This window comes from Chelmon rostratus, chromosome 4 (genome assembly GCF_017976325.1).
Source record: "Chelmon rostratus isolate fCheRos1 chromosome 4, fCheRos1.pri, whole genome shotgun sequence".
NCBI classification, from domain to species: domain Eukaryota; kingdom Metazoa; phylum Chordata; class Actinopteri; order Chaetodontiformes; family Chaetodontidae; genus Chelmon; species Chelmon rostratus.
The window spans coordinates 18238399-18258281 of NC_055661.1; the positions used below are offsets into that span (position 1 = coordinate 18238399).

General features: G+C 42.5%; 2 protein-coding genes across 3 annotated transcripts in view; one reads left to right on the forward strand and one right to left on the reverse strand.

Moving 5' to 3' along the window:
- The window catches only part of xpr1a (xenotropic and polytropic retrovirus receptor 1a), a 61699-nt gene extending 58507 nt beyond the window's left edge, over positions 1 to 3192 (reverse strand). For both annotated transcript variants that reach the window (XM_041935963.1, XM_041935962.1), the window contains exon 1: positions 3095 to 3192. In XM_041935963.1, coding sequence (XP_041791897.1) covers positions 3095 to 3163 — 69 coding nt within the window. In that variant the 5' untranslated portion in view covers positions 3164 to 3192. The remainder of the gene's footprint in view (positions 1 to 3094) is intronic.
- Positions 3193 to 5133: 1941 nt separating this feature from the next.
- Positions 5134 to 19883, forward strand: part of acbd6 (acyl-CoA binding domain containing 6) — a 32444-nt gene continuing 17694 nt past the window's right edge. The window contains exons 1-6 of the mRNA XM_041935582.1: positions 5134 to 5602; positions 5829 to 5893; positions 6826 to 6922; positions 9587 to 9663; positions 14885 to 14990; positions 17722 to 17811. Of these exons, the coding sequence (XP_041791516.1) occupies positions 5324 to 5602; positions 5829 to 5893; positions 6826 to 6922; positions 9587 to 9663; positions 14885 to 14990; positions 17722 to 17811 (714 nt within the window). The 5' untranslated portion in view covers positions 5134 to 5323. The remainder of the gene's footprint in view (positions 5603 to 5828; positions 5894 to 6825; positions 6923 to 9586; positions 9664 to 14884; positions 14991 to 17721; positions 17812 to 19883) is intronic.

Consider the following 19883-nt stretch of genomic DNA (forward strand, 5'->3'; position numbering starts at 1 on the left):
GTCAGAGTTCAGAAAAAGGCTCTTTAAATATTTTTGCACTTAATAGCTGTTACATTTAAAGGTAAGCCCTCTCTCTATCTAACAGCCTACATCCACTGCCCTGTGCACAAGCCTCTGGAGTCAGCCAGACATGCACACCTCCATACCAAACAGCTGTTTAGCATGTAGGTTTATAACTAAAATCCCAGAGGATAAAGCATATACCTAATTACCCTATCACTCAATCGCCTTGTCAATGCCTCTATGTTTGAATGAAGTGCCATCCTAACTAAAGCCTGGATTTGTTGGAACAGCCACTTTGCCGCATCCTTCCTATCTGCATAGAAACTGGCTGACCAATCTAAACTGACAGCACATGGTTCTCCACACAATAGCGCGCTCTAAAAAAAGGAGGAGAGCGAAAACTGGGCAGCAGGTTAATTAATCCAACTGGCACACAAAGACAAAAATATCACTTCAAACCACAGACAATTTGGATGTGGGCAGCAGTAATATTGCATACGCCACAGATACAGCCAGTGCCATATTTTACTGCATGGACTACGGGTAAAAATGATGTGTTGCTGGAATGATGTGTCAAGTATGCAATTTAGTTGACAGACAACTGCATTGCACTACAGCAACTGTGGCCACTGTAACATACAATGCAGAAGAAATACACAAGAGGCTGTTTGTGATGGTGACCACTGCATGTAATGACTGAATGTTTTTATGCATTTCTTAAGGTATCTGTTAATATCATACACCCCAGCAGCATATCACGGCTTTGCATTTTTCAGAATGATATTAAAATTGATTTCTGTTTCATCTAAGTGACCCACTTCACTAAAGTCTTTACTCACTGCACATAACTTTATTTTTGTCCTTGACTTGTTTCAGACAGCATAAAAGCCTTGAATAAGATGTCCATCATCTGTAGGTGTCAGCTCTCTCCCTGATCTCTCCCTATCCCACCCACTCAGGAGGTAATGGTGCTTACAGAGGTCACACAAAGATGGAGGGCAGCCTCAATAAAACAAATACATCCTTGCTGCTAACACTTTATATTATTCAGATTTGAAGAAGAATACAAACAGTATGGCTAGGGAACAGGCCCTGTTGTTCTACATAATTCAACAACAGCTACACATGTGGCAACAATAAGTCTGTACATTCTGGATTTTTGGGATGTTAAAAAAGGGTGAGGAAATAAGGACTCTGCTCCATATGAATTGTGTATCAAAGGTTGATGACAGTTGAGTTCACACCACATCTATTGTTTTGCTTTCAATTTAAGTCTCATGGAAATAAGAAGCATTAAATATAGACTGACGTCAATCTTTCACGCTCACAGAAATCAATTATTCCAGTAATAAAGTATCCATTGATATATCTAAAAAGATTATGCATGATTCCAATATAAAATATGCAATTATCTCTTCTCAAGAGTTTTTGATTATTATTATCATCTAAATGCCTCTATCGATAGTTACAGGTGTAAATATATTGCCAAAATATTAAAGAATCAAAACTTTAATGTCACTTCGGGATTATATAAGTGAAGAACAACACTAAACAAAGATGACAGAGAAAATCTATCATCATCCATCTCAGGTCAGTGAGTGCCGAGCTGAAGACTGGAGGTGTAAAATGGCTGGTATGGCCACGCATCTGTCCCTGGGCTCACTGTGCGTCAGTCTGTGCATACAAAGACCACACATAGGCTGCCAATGTCTGTTAATAATCAATTCAAATGCAATTTTACAGTACAATTGTCCTCTTTTCAGTATGTACACTACATAACTGACATCTGACATTTTTTCCCAGTTTAATTATGCTACCTGAAGATGCTGTTTTCATTGCACAATGGCAGGCTGGACCGAGCCGAATGTCCACTATAGCACTTATCCAACTTAATAATAATACTCAGGTCGTGTTTCCAAAATAAAACCAGTGCGGTGAGCTTCTGTTGAGTCTGGGATGTAGCTGCTGAGGTTGAAGAGAACAGGGTCTTTGTCTATAATTCATAGAGCTAAATGGAATGGAGCAGCCTGCCCTGTCACTACATGTCTGCACTAAAGCTCTTAATGCAGAGCCAGCACAGCAAAGAAACAGGGTGTGAAAATAAAATACTCCTCAAGTACTGTACACCACCCAACAAAGACTATGTGTGCACACAAAGGTCTCTTTAAATCCACAGACATCAGAAACCAAACAGAATATTGTGCTGGATGAACACTTGCAGGTTGATTCCAGGAGACAACCATTCTTACTCAATTATGCATAATATCAACTACATCATGGACTATTAGAAATACTACAAATACAGATCTTTTTTTTCAAAACTCTGCTCAAAAATAGGAAATGGAAGGAATAATCCCAGTAGAATATTTGCTGTTGTTTTCCAACAATGCATAATGGATGCCTGAGAGATTGCCCTTGTGCTAAGTTATATTGCTGCGAATAATAAAAAATAAAAGGATAATCCAAAGAAGATGATTTTATTTGATGGAATTATCACAGCAATTGACCACAAACACAATCATATGACTGAGGAGGCATGTGTAAAAAAGGGGGAAAAAATGAACAAACTAAAAAAAATGCAACAAAAAAGAATGTAACTGAAATCAACTGTATCAACATTTCTTTTGCAAAGAAGGGGCTAAAAATAAACACACAAAGAAGGTAAAGAAATTAATTATTTATAGAACACTCCGAAATATATCTACTAAGCATTGTTAAAATAAACAACATGATTATTTTGTTAATTACTCCAGTATATAAGGCATTAAATTGTTCAGTAAGCTGTTCTTTCTGTTTATTTTTAGGTGCTGTAAACTCAGCAATAATAAACACTGAATGCTCCCTATGGCTCTTAACACCCGCAGTCAATTTCCTCTCCATAAACAAAAGGACTTCCCTTATCTTTCCCGTCGTTTACTGCTCTCAGGAGAAGGCTGAAAAAATTACAAAGGCTCCCTAAAAAATGTGCCATAGTTAATAATGTCTCTTGTCTCCCACTTTCCATATTAAAAAGCGATGTATTCGCAGGAGTTTCGCCCATGAACATATCAATAACGCGTTTATTTCAAATACAAGATAAATTTCACTTTACCTCATACTGAAGATATTGTTTCCTCCACTCTGGAGTGATGTGGGACGAAAGATGCTCCGCGAATTTCATTTTGCCGGAACAACTGTCCCCTCAGACCTCCGTTAAATCCGAGAGCGGCTGTCCCCTTAGCCCGTCGACGCGACTTTTGTTATTTCACTCAACTTGCTGGCTCAACATGCGGTGCGTCAGCCCGGCGCACTCCGCTCCCTTTCACTCCACTTCTGGCTCGTCCCGGTCGGTGCACTCCGAGCAGATGCCGTCCCACATACTATTTCACGGAGAGGGACGGCAATGGCAGCGGCCTCTCTTTAACAGGTGGTCGCACGCGAGTGTAACGGAGCCGGTGAGAGTGGCTCAGTGACTTTGCTCCGTCCCTCCCCGGGCAGGTCTGGGGACATTGCGGTCCGCCATCGCATTGAGCCACAGCGACGTGGTTGCGTCAGCAGAGCGTGCAGGAGCACCGGGTGTTGTTGGGACCTCCTGTGAAAACTAGTCGGCGGTGCGGTCAGGGAACCCCTCACCTCCTACACAGATCAGTCAGACCACAGACTCCAGTTTCAGGACTTTTTTGTCTCATGCCGCCGTCCGAGAAGTCTGTTGGTGCCATTAACGCGTGTCTGCAATGAAACAGGGGATAAAGTCTTTAAAATAGACATATATCATCTCATTTGAAGTTTACATTCCGCGTTTGCTGTCCAACCAGCGAACGGTGCAAAGTCCATTCAAACATCACATGATGATTGCAAACGTACTTTTTAAAATCATGGCAGATTGTCCTCATTTCTTTGTCTCTATCAACTCCGCAACACTGATTAAGTCCTATTCGAGTTATGGATAAATAGGCTTCATCGCAGAGTCCTCCTGCTTGTTTTTACATTTCTGTCTTCCTCAGAAATTGGGGCAGCGAAGTACAGATAGGCTACTTGGATGCTTAGTTTCATGCAGAAACCTTAATTTGTGCTCAGGAGACGCAGAGAGTTTTAAGAGATCAGGATAATAGGCTACCATGAATCGTATGATATGCCAAAAGGATCGCATTATGCAGTCCATACTCTAAGTCCACTAAATTTATGGCAAATGCAGATAAAGATAATGAGAGTGAAACTACAGACATCCGCAAGCTGTATAGGCTATTCTGTGTGTTTTGTATAAGAAAAATACACATATATGATATAGTTTTGACCTCCAGAGAGTCTAGGACAGCCGCTCAGTCTGTTGCGGAACAGGTGACAATTCATCACCATGCCAACAGCAACATCTGCTGGACACACTGTGCCAATGCGCCTACAGTTGCCTTATGACAGGCGTCAACAGTCACCTTCACACATGCTATTAATGTCGAGCTAATTGAAGTAAAACATATTTAATCGACCTGAAGGTTTAAACTGACATTGGAAAAAATTCACAGAAAAGTTGAGAAGTTGGCCGTAAAACCGCGGCAACTGAACTACCAACTTAATTTCACCTGCGTAAGTGGGCTGTGGCTAGAGGCTATCATCAGAAAGTAGTTAGCTAACATAAGCATCGTTGAGCCAACAAGCAAAACGCAGGTCATGCACTTAACATATGAAAAAATGTAAATGTTGGCAGGTGCATGTCATAAAATGCGAAACGTTTATATTTGAAGATATTTTAATAAGCCAATGTTCGACCAGTTCAAAGAATCAGTTGTCCAACTGCAAGCTAGTTAAGCCATTAGTTAGCTATCGACGCTAATATTAGATTTAGGCTAACTTTACCGGTGTCATCCTTAATGTTAATTGTTTTCACTGGCCGAATGGTTACCACACACATACTAACACACACAACAAAAAGGCCGCACAGATTTTCTTTTCACACAGACTTTGTTATCTACTTTAAAAACATAGTCCTATCGAAATAAGATGACAATTTCACTTTTCCCCCCTTTGTTTTGTTATTTCTAGCGTGTTTTTTTCTCACCAAAGCAGCGCCGCCAATCTCAGCAACGCAACCGGAACCTTTCTTCCTAGCAGTATGTGTAGCCGGAGCTTTTAGGTTACCGTACGAGAGACGGACCAACGGTAGAAACAAATCCGACTGTCACGGATTCTTAACGATAACGGATTTTAAAAACAAAATCCCCGCTGAAACACTTATCTAAACTAAATATCAGGTAGCTACTCTGCGTTCGTCTTTAACGTTTTTTCAGACGGATTTACGGCGCACGTCCTCTCTGACGGTACGTTAACGTTATAAACAATAATAACAATGGCTTCTGGGTCGCCGTCGTCCTCCCCGGACACTGCGACGGGCTCAGGTACAGACCCAGCTCGGCCTGACACAGGGGAGCCCCTCGGTGGAGCAGGCTCAGACTCTGACTCGGACCTAGGTTTGGGTAAATTTGACTGCAGCGCCATGGAAATGGGGGATCGGCTGGAGGGAGACGAGCTGGAGCGAGAGTTTGAGTCTGCAGCCGACCGCGTACGAGATCTGGTTCAGACGGCCACCAGGGATCAGCTGTTGTACCTGTATGCCCGCTATAAACAGGTGAGTATCAGATTAAATGGCGCTGTGGTTGGGTCAGTCAAAATTAGCCCATCGAAAACTAGCACCATGGGGCTTTAGATAAGAACAGCATACTAATCCCCAACATCCTTTTGCCACCACTGGTTTTTGACAGGTGAGGTAGGCCCAGGACCTCAATGTTGTCATTAATTTAATTAGGTCTGAATAACACTAGAGCACATTAATATCTCAATTGTTTTGTTTTCAGGCTAAAGTGGGAAAGTGCAATACACCGAAGCCTGGCTTCTTTGACTTTGAAGGACAAAGAAAATGGTATGTAGCCTACAATAGCACGCCAGTTGAAATCACCACTATACAACCACTTGCTTTAAAGTATCAGAGCAACATGGATTGGGTTAACTAGTTCCTACATTAAGTAAGTGACTCTATTAGGTGGTCAGATTCAGATACCTGGTTGAAAGTGAAATTCTATGATAATCCCTCCATTGTATAAATTTAAAACAAAAAGGCATATAAATTCAGCAACTAGTTTATTTATGTATTACTTGGACAATGTGTACACATCACTGACACATTTTCTTTCAGTTGTGAGAGAGGCTACTGGCAAGGGAGACAATTGGTGGGAGAGGGTGATTATATGAGTGGATGGGAGAGATAGTATAATTAGTGGAGCATGTTTCTGCACTCCAGTCATCTGGCATATTTTACCAAAAGCATGACTTTGACCGACGTTGCTCTTTATTAATTACGGGTAAGCCTCCTCCTATTTGGTGAGAGAGTTGCACAAATTTGTAGACTTTTTGGGATGTACTCCATCCCTCTCATGTTCATCCTGCTTTTTCCTCTACTTTTTTTATTGGTGGGTGCTGTGTGAATGACTCCTCATCATTAGACGTCACAGCTAATGTTCTACATACTGCCACCTGCTGTACTGGGAGGGAATGTTGTAAACATCAAATAGGCAAATAGGCTGTTATACTTATACCTCCTGTCAACTGTTATTTTTTTTAGAAAGGTAAATAATTTGGGAGATTACAAGGAAGTACTTAAACAAGAGAGCAGCGGGAAAGATGGGTAAAATACAGGAGAATCCTGGGAAAAAATGGGAGGGTAAATTGTTTTTCTTTTCCACTCTGAAAGTTTTTATGAAAAAAAAAAGACAACTCATGATCCGGGTGAAAATGCACACCTCCAGTTTAGAACTGTAGGTTGTGATTGTGGTGACATTTATGATATCATTACAGGCAAGCCTGGAAGCAGCTTGGGGACATGGAGGCGGAGCAGGCAATGCAGGAGTACATTTCATGTGTCAATGTTCTAGACCCTGAAGGCAGCACAAAGGTAATGAGATCCATTTGTGAGAAGTCAAAGCTGATTCCCTACATTAATCTTGATTTAAACTTCTGTACGTAGTGAACTATAATGTATAACTTTGCCTCATTCTGAATTGTAATATAGTGTTTTCTGAAATGAGCATTGAAAGCACTAAACATATACAGGTCTAATTCATCCAATCAGACAATATTGTCTGAAAGCTCCAACTGTTCTGTAGATGATACCTTAACAAAATTATAGCTACCTCATTAGGTACCTCCTTACCACAGTGATCTGGGTTCATTTCCAGCCCGGGCCCCTTGCTCAATGCCACTCACCCTCTCTACCTTCTTTCCTGTCTTTCTTCAGCTGCTGCTACCCAATAAAGGAAATTTAAAAAATCTTAAAAAAAAACAAATCACACACCCTACAATTGATATTTACCAAAACTAGCCTTTGGAGATAAAGGCTAATAAAGGCTAATGTCAAATAAACATAAGTGTTTGACTCAGCTCTGCTTCACAGCATGATGAAAAGAATGACAAATATAGAAACATTCAATGTCATTGCTGCCCGTCGAAGATGCAGTACAGTTTTCTGCCAGTAGAGGTCAGCATCACAGTGTTATTTTGTCCCAGGCCTTTTAGTGGCTCTTTATCCTGCACATGTAGCATGAAAAATACATGAGAAGATTATGTTGTCTTCCTCAATAGCTGACATTTGGGTTATGAATTATGCAGAAAAACTGTCATAGTATTGCTGTTGAGATGTGCCTGACATAAGAGGGACTGTTTACATCTCTGCGCCCTCCTGCGTCATGTCCTCCTTCAACTGTGTCAGGAGAGTTGTGTTGCCATGGGCAGGCTGTCCTCTTGGGCAGCAGCAGAAGCATACAGTTACAACAACAACTTTGTACTGGCTGCTTAGTTGGGAAAAGTATTATTATTGGAACTCTAAGAACAAACTTGTCATGGTAAATATTGGGCAGGGCAGACTGAAGTAATTGTGCTGTGCAAGGCAATACTGTTCATACGTACTGAGGCTATCAACAAAGAAATTTAGTGCATTAGTTTGGGAAAGAATGAGCCATTCTTCCTCTAACTTTAGTGAATTTTCATCAGCTAAAAAGTTTGATGGCCTGAACCTCATATTAATTTCATATTTGAGATAAAATGATTACTTCAGCACTCAAAAAACACCTGTTTGGAACATTCCACAAGTTGCAGCTTGTATGTACTGTAAGTTGAGGGGTTGATTTAAAAGTCTGTGATATGATTGTTTTATTTATGTCTATTTTTATGTACCTACTAGTAATGGTAGTAACCACCAAAGCATGTTGCTTTCCACAGAGTAATGAGATTTTGATATTTAAAGTACCGGCATGGATTGACAGTCACATCATGCTGTACAAGCACAGCTCCAGATAGGTGGAATTAGGTTGATTTCTCTACAATTGAAAAGCCAAAGAATACATTTAAGAGTGTCTTAAAGGCCTGTCGCATGTCCTCTGTGACCTAATGTAGGATCTCACATTTTCTTCTTTCCATTTTCTGCTCTTCCTCTGCTTTCCCTCATCTCTTCATTACTGCACTCTTTCCTCTTTCCTCTATGCTCCTTGCTTTTCCTCTATTAAATCTTACCCTGACCCTCTTTTCTTCTTTAACCCCTTTCTTTACCCTCCTTTCATATTCATCTCTCTTTAATAGCGTCACTGTCATCCACATGTCCAATCTCGACACCTTCCTTTCTCCTCTTGCATGCTGCGGGGCAATACTCGCTGACTCTGCCCCACAGCTGCACAATGCCAGGAGAGAGCTCGGCAGACAGGCCAGCAAATGCACAAATGCCCCCCCTGAAAAGAAGATGATTGTATTAGCGTTAACAAAGCACCATTGCATGGCATTGGCTATTCCTTTGGAAGCACAGTCAAAATAGTGTAAGTAGAAGTGCATAGACAGAGAAGCAGGGGAGAGAATAATAGCCAGAATTTGACCTCAGTGCCCGCCTCAATTGTTGAGCAGACGCAGGCCTTATATTACATTATATCGCAGAGGAGCAGGGCCAGTGCATCAGCGAATATTCTGAGTTTCTGAAGTAAATTAGGTTCTCCCCAAAAGTGCACGCACAGTTGTTTTGCTTCGCTTGTCATGTTCTCTCCCACTCTCGCTATTTTCTGAAATCAGATTTGTGCGGGTTCTTTTGTGAGTCGAGGTTGGTCAGCGAAGAATGGGCTGGGTAATAAAGTCTCCGCTGAACTGAATGTAATATGGAATTCCATGAAAAACACGGAAGATTAACAAGGGTCACAAATTAAGGCGCTGTATATTTTATATTGGTTTTGTGCATATTGTTGGACATTTATTACCTATGAGGTCATTGTCTGAAGGCCCCAGAGAACATCTATGTCATGCGTTAGCTTTGCAGAGGCAATAGATGAAAAGCTATAGGTACCGGCATTCATGGTGAGTAGGTGAGCCCCACCCTTTTGTATTGTATTGAGCACACAAAACAATAAGAGCCTGCAACACAGGCTGCAGAAGTAAGCTGAACTGGACTAGGTTTGTGTTTGACACTAGCTATCGGTGAACAAGAAGTACGTTTGTTGACACTGACCAACATCTGCATTGCGTCATTTTTGAGTTGTAACCGTGGATATTGTTCTTTAATGTGGGACTGTCTTTTATTTGACAGGAGAGACGAGGAGCAGAAAGAAGAACAGGCTTTGGAGGAGCAGCAGTCAGCTCTCTGTACCAGGAGGAGACGATTAGGTATTTATGTCAGTAGTAACACAAACACGCATACACACACACGCAGATCCTGACGACCATACATCAGAAACTGCCCTTTGCATTGATTATACAGGGAAGGACTTCTAGAGTGTCACAGACGGCACTGACTGTGTAGGAAATTGTGACACCGTGTGAAAAAAGGAGGCACCAGCGTTTGTTTTGTTTGAGGAAACCGTTCCATTTCCACATCAACAGAACCGCGATGACTTTATTATATTCTGTTTTCATTGAACCAATTTTTTCTTTTTTTTTGTTGCCACGGTTTAAAAACCTAGCTTTGAAAAAACAGAAACTCTCTGCACAGACAGTTACAGTGGATAACAAGCTGAATTTTAAATGACAGCTCCCACCTTTGCACAGTGAATTTCAGCCTTGTCCTTCTGGACGGAGGTTTCTACTCTCCAGGCACAGAATAAAGTGGGATAGAAATAGAGTTTGCTGAAGCGGCCATCGCTCAGATGAACAAGTTGGAGCAACATTGCACAGATGCTATAGAAGCGATTTTTATTTACCAGCATTTTACCACATCTATTCTAGTGGTTATTTGAGTGTTTTTTTTATTGTTGCTTTTCCTCTTTCAATCCTTGATGATTGGAGCATTGAGCACTTTTATCATGTTTATCTATGTCTGTATTGTTAGAAAAGCGTGTGTAGAGACAGATGCCCTTACGACCGCAAACCAAATCTACCTACGGGTACAAATAAAGCCACCTGAACCTGTGTTCTTTGGTTGTGTTTTCAGAGGACAAAGCGTCTAAATGCGTTTCCCAGTTCTTTGGGATGCTGGAACACACTCAGCTTCTTTCCTCCAGCTGTGAATCACCACTTGCTCAACGCTGAGGTCAACTCGATCCAAGTCTGGCATTGTTAACCACTGATCTTGATGCTGTGTTTGATTATATTCAACAGACCGTAACGGCAGTTAGGGCCCAGAGACGTCATACAGTTCTGATTTATGTTAATGAAATATATTCTCCATTTACTTCTGCCTGGCAGAGTCACTCAAGCTTAAAAAGCTCATCTTCATTTCAATGAAAAAAGAGCTCTTTTGGAGAGGAAAATGAGATGTGTGAATCCTGCAGGTTTTCCTCCTAAATGGCTGGATGTGATTGGTATGCACGGCCTTGGGAAGAGGCGGCCAGAGTCTCCCCTTTTTAATTACGTTACGATTCAGGGGGTACTTTGGCAGGGGGGGAGGGTGGTGAAGACACGGCGGGAACAGCGGAGAGAGGCAGGTACATCAGGTTTCCCAGAACGATGCTCCCCTTTGGTAATATCCAGTAGCAACGCTGCCCCGAGGGAAACTGACAAGGAGGAAGTCATTAACGTGGCACGTGCACACACTTATGCACATGCGTGCACACATAAACATACACTTGCTGCTATACGTCGACGCGATTGCACCCGAATCCATGCATAACCTGCCGGAACTGTCACAGTCACTGCTCTGCTGCATTTCAATTTTCTCTTTCTCTCTCTCTCTCTCTCACTCGCACACACACACACGCACACACACACACACACACACACACAGACCGTCTCCACATTAAACAGCTAAGCACCTGTTAACCAGACAGAGAGTTAATTGCATTGCTCACTGCTCATCTCTATCTGTGTGTGTGGATCGACAAAGCGGGATTGATTAGCAATATCCCTGGGCTACTGAGCTGATCAGTGTGTGATTGAAGAGGCTTTGAATGCTACATTTGTAATTCTCTCACCCACCTTGAAAAAGGATTCTGATAAACACTGGAGGCTTTGTTGTCTGGACACTTTGCTGGAAGCCGCCGCGGAGTTATTGGAGTTCTCCTTTTTTCTCGTACTCCCGTGGAACTCAGCCATGTTGAGAGCGTGGGCCAGGGTCCTATTGGGTGTGTGTGTGTGTGTGTGTGTGTGTGTGTGTGTGTGTGTGTGTGTGTGTGTGTGTGTGTGTGTGTGTGTGTGTGTGTGTGTGTGTGTGTGTGTGATGGATGGTGTGGTTGTACTGCTGATCAGTGTGAAGCTCGGGCCAGGTAGATGAGTGTTCTCCACCACTGTCGCCAGTTTAGCCTGATGGATGAAGGACATATCTGCCAGTACACCAAACTGGACACACACACATGAGCACATAACGCACACACACACACACACAACCCTTGGTACCCCAGCTGTTGTGATGACAGAGTAGCCTGTGACCTTCCCAGCATGCATTGCGCTGCTGTTGATGTCACGTCGTTTATAGGACTCACATTAATCATTTGTTTGTTTATAGTGGGTGTGTGTGTGCGTGTGTGTGGATTCATGTGTACTCTCTCTGTTGTATGAACCATGCACAGGTGTTGGTCGTGTGTGTACGTTCATATGAGAGCTTATTTTAGAGATTGTGAACATTATATAACCTTACACTACATGCTTAGATGTGTGCTCATGCTTTATATGTGACGCCCGTCAGGCCAGCCCTGTCCGAACATCGACGAAAGACTGATGAGCTGGCCTATTGATTAGTTGCCGGGGGAGACGGATGGCGGCCACACATCAGAGACACTTGGGGTCACCATGGCCATCAGACAAGGAAGTGGGTGTGGCCCAGCGAGGAGACTCATGAATAAACATAGCACTGGTAATCAGGAGTATGTAAATGAATGTGCTCATACATAACCTAGCAGTGATAAAAGTGTAATGAGTTATTCATAATTCATCACGGGCTGATGAGGAGGTGGCAGAGGGGAGAGGGAGGGGAGGAACGAGAGATTTGGGAGAGAAGCATGTCGATGAAGAGCTGAAGAAAGGGGAGCAAAGAGGCTCATTAAAGCACAAACAGCAGACACAACTTTGTTTGTGGCTGCTGTTTGTGTCAATTTTGAACAAGTATCCTCACAGCGAACAACAGAATGTGCTGACTGAGTCAGACTGGTTTATCTCCGCTGGTAAGCTGTAAAGATGCAGCTGTGTGTGGGGAGAGGGTTGGTGCTGGTGGGCAGCGGGTCACTGTGGGACCGAGAGGTTTCTCTAATTCAGTTGTTCTTTATATCAAAGGTGATCTGAGTTTGTTTAAACAGGCACACACAGCCTGTCCAGCACTTACACATCATAGGCACCTTGTGACGCTGCCAACTGTTCGTATTTATGTTGCTATTTTAACTTCTGCGAGTAGGATGGATGCATAACGACTTTTATTCCACACAGCGTCCTTCTCCTCAAGCTCAAAGGAGTCAGAATGAAAAGGCTTTTAGAAATCCTCAGAAAGCCATTTCATTGGTTGTGAGTTTGAAAACAATCATAGTCCATCAGTGTCTCTGGTGGGTGTTTGGGTTGGTGGAAATAAGGGTCTCCTATAGGAAATTGTTCAGCAGAGGTGGAATGGAACCTGTTAATCACTGCAACTCTAAACCAAGATCCTGAAACATCTCGACTCATCATTCATTTAGACACTTTATGTTGTGGTACACATATTCACCATTGCTTATCAGCATGTGTGTTAGTAGCATATAGGCTCTTTGTTAGTCATTATTATTAATGCCTTATTCTGCATGAACTTATTCTATGAATATTAAGTTAACTAAGACTTTTCCTTGAATAACCTCATAATTAGTGCTAATTGATAGTAAGTACAAGTGATGTCCATTAATCATGATCTTAATAACCTAACCCTGAATAACCCTAACCCCAGATTAAGGCATTAATAAGTGCTAATGGTGAATCTGTGTACCTTTGATACAAAGTGTTTTCTTAATTTAGTTACGTGACCACCTAAACATTAGCTTCAGTATTAAATAGATGCCATTTGTGGTGTGATGTAGCCCCACTGTTCTTTTTCCCTGAAGGTTGATTTTATTATTTCATAAAAGTGTATTATACTTTCTGATGTTAGTGAGGGGAGGTGGTCTTTGTTTAAGGCAAAACATCCTTAAAAATCCCTGAAGTTATGACTTTTGTGCTTGACTTTTCATGACCACACTGGCAGTGTAAGGTGATTGAACCCCAGTGCTACGACAGCATGAAGGCCTCATTCTCAAAACTGCACAAAGCTAAACATCCTCGTCGGTGTTAATGAGGGCGACAGGCCACGGCGTCTCCTGTGTGACTGGAGCCAGGTGTGCGCCGTGGAAGCCCAGTGCGGCAGAGCGGGCAGGCGTCAGAGACAGGAAGTGGGGGATTTGGCCTTGGGGATGACTGACTTACTGTGTGGGAGTGGTAAAGCGGCGGGCATGCGGGGTTTCTGTCACACAATAGAGCACTAAATTCAATTAATCTGAATGGCCGGCATGGGTAAGAGGGAGGGGAAGGCGTAAAGCTCTAAATGAGATTTCGCCCCTTCTCTCCCCTTCACCCAGCAGCCCTCCTTCACCGGCACCAGCACTGCACCCTGCCTCCCCCCAGCACTCACTCCTGTCCCCAGTGCCAGGAGGTGATTAGAGACACACAGATATAATCAGAGGTGGGATGGTGCCGCTGTGTGTGTATGTCGCGTGCCGTTGTTCCCGAGGGATGCAGCACGTGTGGCTGCTGCCCGAGTATCAGACAGACGGAGCAGTTATGTGTTTGTGTTATCTGTTGTGTCCGTGCGTCTGATGACTAAATGCTCCAGCGATGTAGCGCTCGCTCTCCTGGGTGAGCGCACGCTTGAATGGACATGCAGGGTAGTTAAAGGGTCGGTTTGCCCAAATTAGAGAAAAACATTTTTTCTCACTTATCTCCGGTGGCATCTAGCCGTGCAGATAGCTGTTTTGGTTTTATTTGCCAATGTTTTGAGATTTCTGTCGCAAACCAGTACAACAGGGATGATTGTAATTTTGTTTGGGGTGGTCTGAAAATTCATGTTTAAAACAGCAACATCTCGTTCCAAACATAGCATCCCTGTTACTCTGGATCACGGGGTAAACATCCTGTCATCATTTGTCTTTGTGACTCATTCTTCAGTAGAAAGTAGTGCCAATGGAAACTGTGGGCTCTGTGGATTATTCAGAGCAACCAGGACACTGAATGTGTGAAGAGATGTTGCCTTTTGAATAAAGGAATCAGTTCGCTTGCATTGTGTTAGTGCAGAGGCTCCTGAAATGTCCAAAACAGATAGATATCATCAAAATCTGGGCAAGTAAATGCAAAGAAAGCAAAGTCGTCTGATTCTTTAAGCACAAATAATGGTCTAAAGTTGACTGACTCCTCTCCTTCCTCTCTCCTTCTCTCTTTCTCTCTCTGACTCTGTGTCTATCACTCTCAGGGAAGAGGATAAGAACATCTTTGACTACTGCAGAGAAAATAACATCGACCACATCAGCAAGGCCATCAGCTCCCAGAATGTGGATGTCAATACTAAAGACGAAGAGGTAACCACGAAACAAAGCGCCTAGAAATATGTCTAGTTAGAGTGTACTGACGGCATGCGGAGTTGTAATAATGTAATATTATTACCATGGCATCACTGTAATGTTTATACATAATGTTAGCAAGTGGCAACAAAGGGCAAAGGAAAAACAACAGTTTATTAATCTAGAGGATAAATATGTCAGGATGTCAGAAGGGATTCATCTTGCTGAAGTGTCCTTTAGCAAGGCACTGAGTCTGTGCCTGCCGCAGGGTTTTTGTCATGTGCAGGAGGGCAGGCCGTCGTTACATAATGGTTTCAGTGATCTGAGGCCACAAACACATGGGAACCGCTCCTGAGGCCGAGATGCGTAAATTGTGTGAACGGCTGTTACCATCGCAGGGTGTTTTCCGGACTGACCTCGAAATCCATTCATCTGCCCTCGATTCATTATCGGCCTGGCCAAATGGCTCGCTCCCCGTCACTCTTTCATCACAGCCGTTCTTCAGATAAGCAGGCAGTCGGGTGGCAGGTTCCCGGCCAAAGGCCAGATGGTTGAGGGACCTCGGCAGAGAAAGCTTTGTCTGTCCCCTGCCATTGTTGTCGTTTGCTCACCTGCAGTGCAGCTTGCTCAACAGCAGAGGGCAGTGGTGAAGTTCCACATCAGCAAGAAGTCTGATCAGAGAGAGAGAGAGAGAGAGACAGAGAGAGAGAGACAGAGAGAGAGAGACAGAGAGTTTTCACTCTTTGGTCTGTGACCAAACATCCACCTGTGTTACGCATTTATAGTAGTTGCCAACGAAGCCAAACATCAGCTTGGACTGCAAGTGTGTGGAGGATTTAGAGAACACATGAACGAGTCAATCATACAAATACCACTAGAGCTGCAACAGTTAGTTGAAAAATCGATTAGTTGTCAACTATTTGATTAATCGCCAATTATTTTTATAATCGATTAATCATTTTGAGTCATTTATTCCAGAAATAAAATGACCAAATTCTTTGATTTCAGCTTTTCAAATGGAATATTTTCTGGTCTTTAGTCCTCTCTGACAGTAAACTGAATATCTTTGGGTTGTGGACAAAACTAAATGTTGTATCAACCAAACTACTAATTGTTTAATCGAGAATGTGATTGACAGATTAATTGATAATAAAAATAGTAGTTGCAGCCATAAATTCCACACGGCTATTGGTTTCTTTTGGAAGCTTTTTTTAAAAAACAGAATATAATAATAATAATAATCACAACTATATTCAAGTAACTAAGTGAAGCCATAATCAAACATTGTGCATAGTTTGGATATGAATGAAATAGTCTGAATGTTTATTGCTTCTCAAAAGAGAGAACACAGGCGTTCAGAGAAGATCCTGAGTTGGACACTCTGAATACTCCCACAGAGAAGCACCAGGAGAAGTTTGCATCATGTGTCGGTTAAGAGAAAGAAGTCTAGAGAGGCAACCGTGTGTTTCTTATTGTTTAGGATTGTGGTCAGTCTTTGATAAATATCCAACGGACAACACCCGAACAGAAACTGCTCAAGATCCTTGTTAATCTTGCCTCTCTAGCCTAGTTTGGTATTTAAGATTTGAATATACTTGCAAATCTTTGTTTACATATATTTTGCATGCATGTACACAGACCAGGTGTGCATACTGTGTCCATTTAGGCTTAGAATTTAGGCTTTTAGTCATCGACCCACTTTAGCAGAGAGTTTTAACATTTATTACCTGTGGTTTAGCTCCCTGGATGTTTCCGCCCTGATCAGAAGAGACTCTTCATCTTAACGCCCTCTCGTCTAAATATCAAGGCTGGCCCAAACCCTGAATGTTTCTTTAAATGGTCTCAACGCTGAATGCTGCACTTATTCTATTTGACAAATTCACTGTTTTATTAATCACTGCAACTCCCCCAAAATCCCATTTAATACTTGTGTGTGCAGCATCCTGTTGGAAGCAGTAAGCTCTGAGTGTTCAGCAGTCAGCAGCAGCACACCTGGAACAGGGCAGGAAAGAGAGAGAGAGAGAGAGAGAGAGAGAGAGAAACCAACTTATTGGTATTCTGGCCTGGCTCATACGTAAGAATCCATTTTAAACATGCAGCCATGGTGATCAATATGATTTAAGCAACAGAATTGGGCTTGGAGAGTTTGCTTTACCTAATTGGCCTCACTGAAAAATGAGCTTGCGTGGTTTTTATTAGAACAAGGATCTTGGACCTAAGGAGAGGATTTTGTGTGTGTGTGTGTGTGTGTGTGTGTGTGTGTGTGTGTGTGTGTGTGTGTGTGTGTGTGTGTGTGTGTGTGTGTGTGTGTGTGTGTGTGTTAAATAGAGTAGGGGGGCTGCTCTTGTTTTGTGCACAGTGTCCCATCAATCAGGCATTGCAGACTGTTGCAGGTTATTGTAATTTGTGCACAAGCACTTGGTCTGTGCTTGAACCACCTTACTGCTCTTCATTGCATGCACATGCACCCACCCACACACACACACACACACACACACACACAGACACACAGCAGTCTACATATCTCGTCACTCTGTCCGCAGGTCAGGCTCTGAGTTCTGGTTGTGCATAATTTATTTTGTCTGAAAGCTAACAAGTAGATTGAAGCACAACTTAACTTTGAGGAGCATGAGGTAGAGGAGGAAGAGGAGGACAAGTTGTGTGTTTTTGGTGCAGTTCAGCTAATTTAAACATATCAGTGCTGTGAGATAAACTTGAGTTTAATCGTCCGGTGTGTTTGTGTCGGCAGGGCCGGGCTCTCCTGCACTGGGCCTGCGACAGAGGACACAAGGAGCTGGTGTCTGTATTACTGCAGCACAAAGCGGACATCAACGGTCAGGTGAGCGGCGTTTTCCTCTCTCTCTCTGTCCCTCTTTCCAAGACACGATTTTCTATCTGAGGCAGATTTTTTTAGAATCCGGCGATCGCTGGTGAAAATCTGGATTTGGAAGCCAGATCGTGCGTTCAGGTTGTGCCTAAAACTGAAAAGGATGTCAGTTGGTGATTGGTGTGATAATCCATAGGTAGATTAATGAGCAGAAGCCAAATGAGCCCCCCTTGTCTCAAACTGTGTGATGACTCTCACTTGACGTTAGAGAACTAAAGACACAGCCCAACCTCCGGCTGTTTTATACTGTAGTTTCTGTTTTACTTGTCCATTTCTCTCATTTTTAGCAAAGATACAACATTTGTTTTGTAGGCATTCATCTCCCGCAGTCCCATTAGTTTTTGACTCATGTTATATGCACTGAAAACACCAATATTATGTTTCAGCTTCTCAGAAAGATCAATGAAAGAAAGCCTCTATGGGAAAACACATCACGCAACAGTGAATTGCCCACAACTGGAGCGTGACTTCAGATCTCTATTACTTTATTAGATTCCACCTCTATAATCACATAAATGACTAAACTTGAGAGCTGGAGTCATGGGCAGGTTTTTTTTATATGTGGTGGAAGAACATGAACATTCATGCAGTGCAGTTTTTTATCAATAACACTTATTAATTCAATATAAATGCTTTTGAGTTCGATCCACTGGAGAACTTTAATTTGTTTGTTTGATCCTTTGAAGTTCACAAAGATGCATTCAAACATTTTCCTTCGCCAGGACACAAGTCCAGTGGCTGCATTTTGTTTTAGAAGTCAGGATACATGCAAACCCAAGGCAAGTAGTACCTCCAGCAACCCCATTGTCTTTTCTCTCTCCATCCCTCCCAGAAGGTCACCTTTAATTCACTTTGTGCCACAGACAAATCCCCCAGAGCTTTGGCAGATACAGTTAGCTGGTAGCTAGCCTAGTGTTTAGCCTCCCCGAGGTTTAGCAGCATCCAGGAGGCTTTGGCGGTAAGCTGGCTCAGCTGCACATCGGAGAAATTACTCCTCTCCCCTGCCCGGCGGCACGACACGGCGCAGTCCACCGGGCTGCACACTGAGGCTTTAACTGTAAGGCTGAATCAATTGGAAGTAATCAGGCAAATTGTTTTACGTTGCACAACCCACATAATCAGGACATTTCACAAATGACTTTCTCTTTTGTGGTCATGTGTGGCCCCTTTTTGTTTTGAATGCTTGCAGGCAGAGAGGGTGGATTTGTGGGGAATGGTTCATAAAGGACTTAACAGTGGGATAACTATGAAACACTTCGCTAATGATTTAGAGCCATATCAAGATAATGACAGCAGAGGAGGATTGATGTATAGATAGAGCCTTTCATCCTTCTGTATCATATTTACAGTCATGTATCTATTATGAAAATATAAACTGATATCTTCATGTGCCAAGATTTTTCAGCCGTCAGAGAAGGAAACATAAATCTTTGGCCAGCCAGTGATAATAGATGGCCGAACTTGAGAGGACTTTTAATTTATTTTCCTCCCACTTTTGTCTGATTTTACCACTATTCGTATCAAAACCAGGACTGTCAAGCGATTAAGCAATAACGTGTCTAATTAATCACATGCTTTGTGATGAATTGACCTAAATGTATTGCATATATCAGTATTTGTCTTGAGAATATTTCAATTGAAATGAATTTTGGTTTGTGAGTGAATCAGTGGGTAGACATTATAAACTTTAAAGGAGATCTGTCACAGGTAGACTTACTCAGTCTGCGTATGAACGCCTGTTTGAGTGTGGCTTGGGGAGACCGGTTGCTCACAGTAGCATCAGGGGCTGTGTGAGGTCTGACCTGCGAGCTTACTGCTAAGCGCTTTGCATTCCGGTGATATTTCAAGCGTGAAGTACTTCAATGGTATGAAAAATCCTTACTGTAGAAACTGCACAGAATATGGGGTCAAGTGACATCATAGAGCGCTTTTTTTTTTTTTTGACAATTAATTAACCTGTAATTTTGAGAACCTTAATCAACACACACTGAGGGAAATAATCCAGTATTGCTCCTTTTGTCCTG